Here is a 678-nt window from a genome sequence, read left to right as displayed (position 1 = left end):
CACTGCCGCTCTCCCAGCAGCGCCTCGGCCACCTCGAGGAAAACACAGGTCTCCCTGCTGCGGCCACTGTCCGAGGCCATGGCCGACCCGCAGTGTGGTCTGAGCACCCTCACGTGAGTGGCCACCGAGCGCGGACGGTCAGGATGTGCAGCGCGGGTCCAGGCAGGGGCAGAGTGTGCGGGAGGGGAGAGCTGAGTGGGCGGGCCGAGGGGGGCGGCCGGCGGGTGGACTGGGGGGGGCCCTGTGCCCTCACCGGCAGGGGGAGAGGGCTGGGGGCCCCCAGGCTGGGTGCCTGCTTGCGGGCAGCTTGGGGGCGGCCCTAGGGGAGAGGCCGGAAGGCCCCAGGCACTGGTGGGAGGGGGCGGGGCCAGGCCCTCCCTGCCAGCGGGCAACGTCTGTTTTCTTCTTTAAAAAGAGATTTATTTATTCATTTGTGCAGGCCCGCGGGGAGGGGTGGGGGGAGAGGGTGCACCAGAGCCAGAGTGGGGAGCAGAGCCGGCGGCTCCACTGAGACGCTGCTGAGGGGCGCGAGGATGGGGGGCTGCTGTGCCCTGGGGTCACCGCGCCGCGGCCTCAGCCCCTCGCGCCCACCGACCTGCCCACCGGGTCCTGCCGCCCCCGGGGTCACCGCGCCGCGGCCCGCAGAGCCGTCTCTCAGACCGGCTCCTTTCACTGAGC

The 678-nt window shown here is 72.1% G+C and overlaps 1 protein-coding gene across 1 annotated transcript in view; it reads left to right on the top strand.

Annotated features, from left to right (window-relative positions):
* The window catches only part of NLRP6 (NLR family, pyrin domain containing 6), a 6,431-nt gene that overhangs the window by 4,180 nt on the left and 1,573 nt on the right, over window positions 1-678 (top strand). Inside the window, exon 3 of the mRNA XM_012734357.1 lies at window positions 18-113. Coding sequence (XP_012589811.1) covers window positions 18-113 — 96 coding nt within the window. The remainder of the gene's footprint in view (window positions 1-17; window positions 114-678) is intronic.

The sequence above is a fragment of the Condylura cristata genome, unplaced genomic scaffold, assembly GCF_000260355.1.
Source record: "Condylura cristata isolate star-nosed mole 26May11 unplaced genomic scaffold, ConCri1.0 scaffold00054, whole genome shotgun sequence".
NCBI lineage: Eukaryota > Metazoa > Chordata > Mammalia > Eulipotyphla > Talpidae > Condylura > Condylura cristata.
This window is presented reverse-complemented; position numbering and strand designations above follow the sequence as displayed.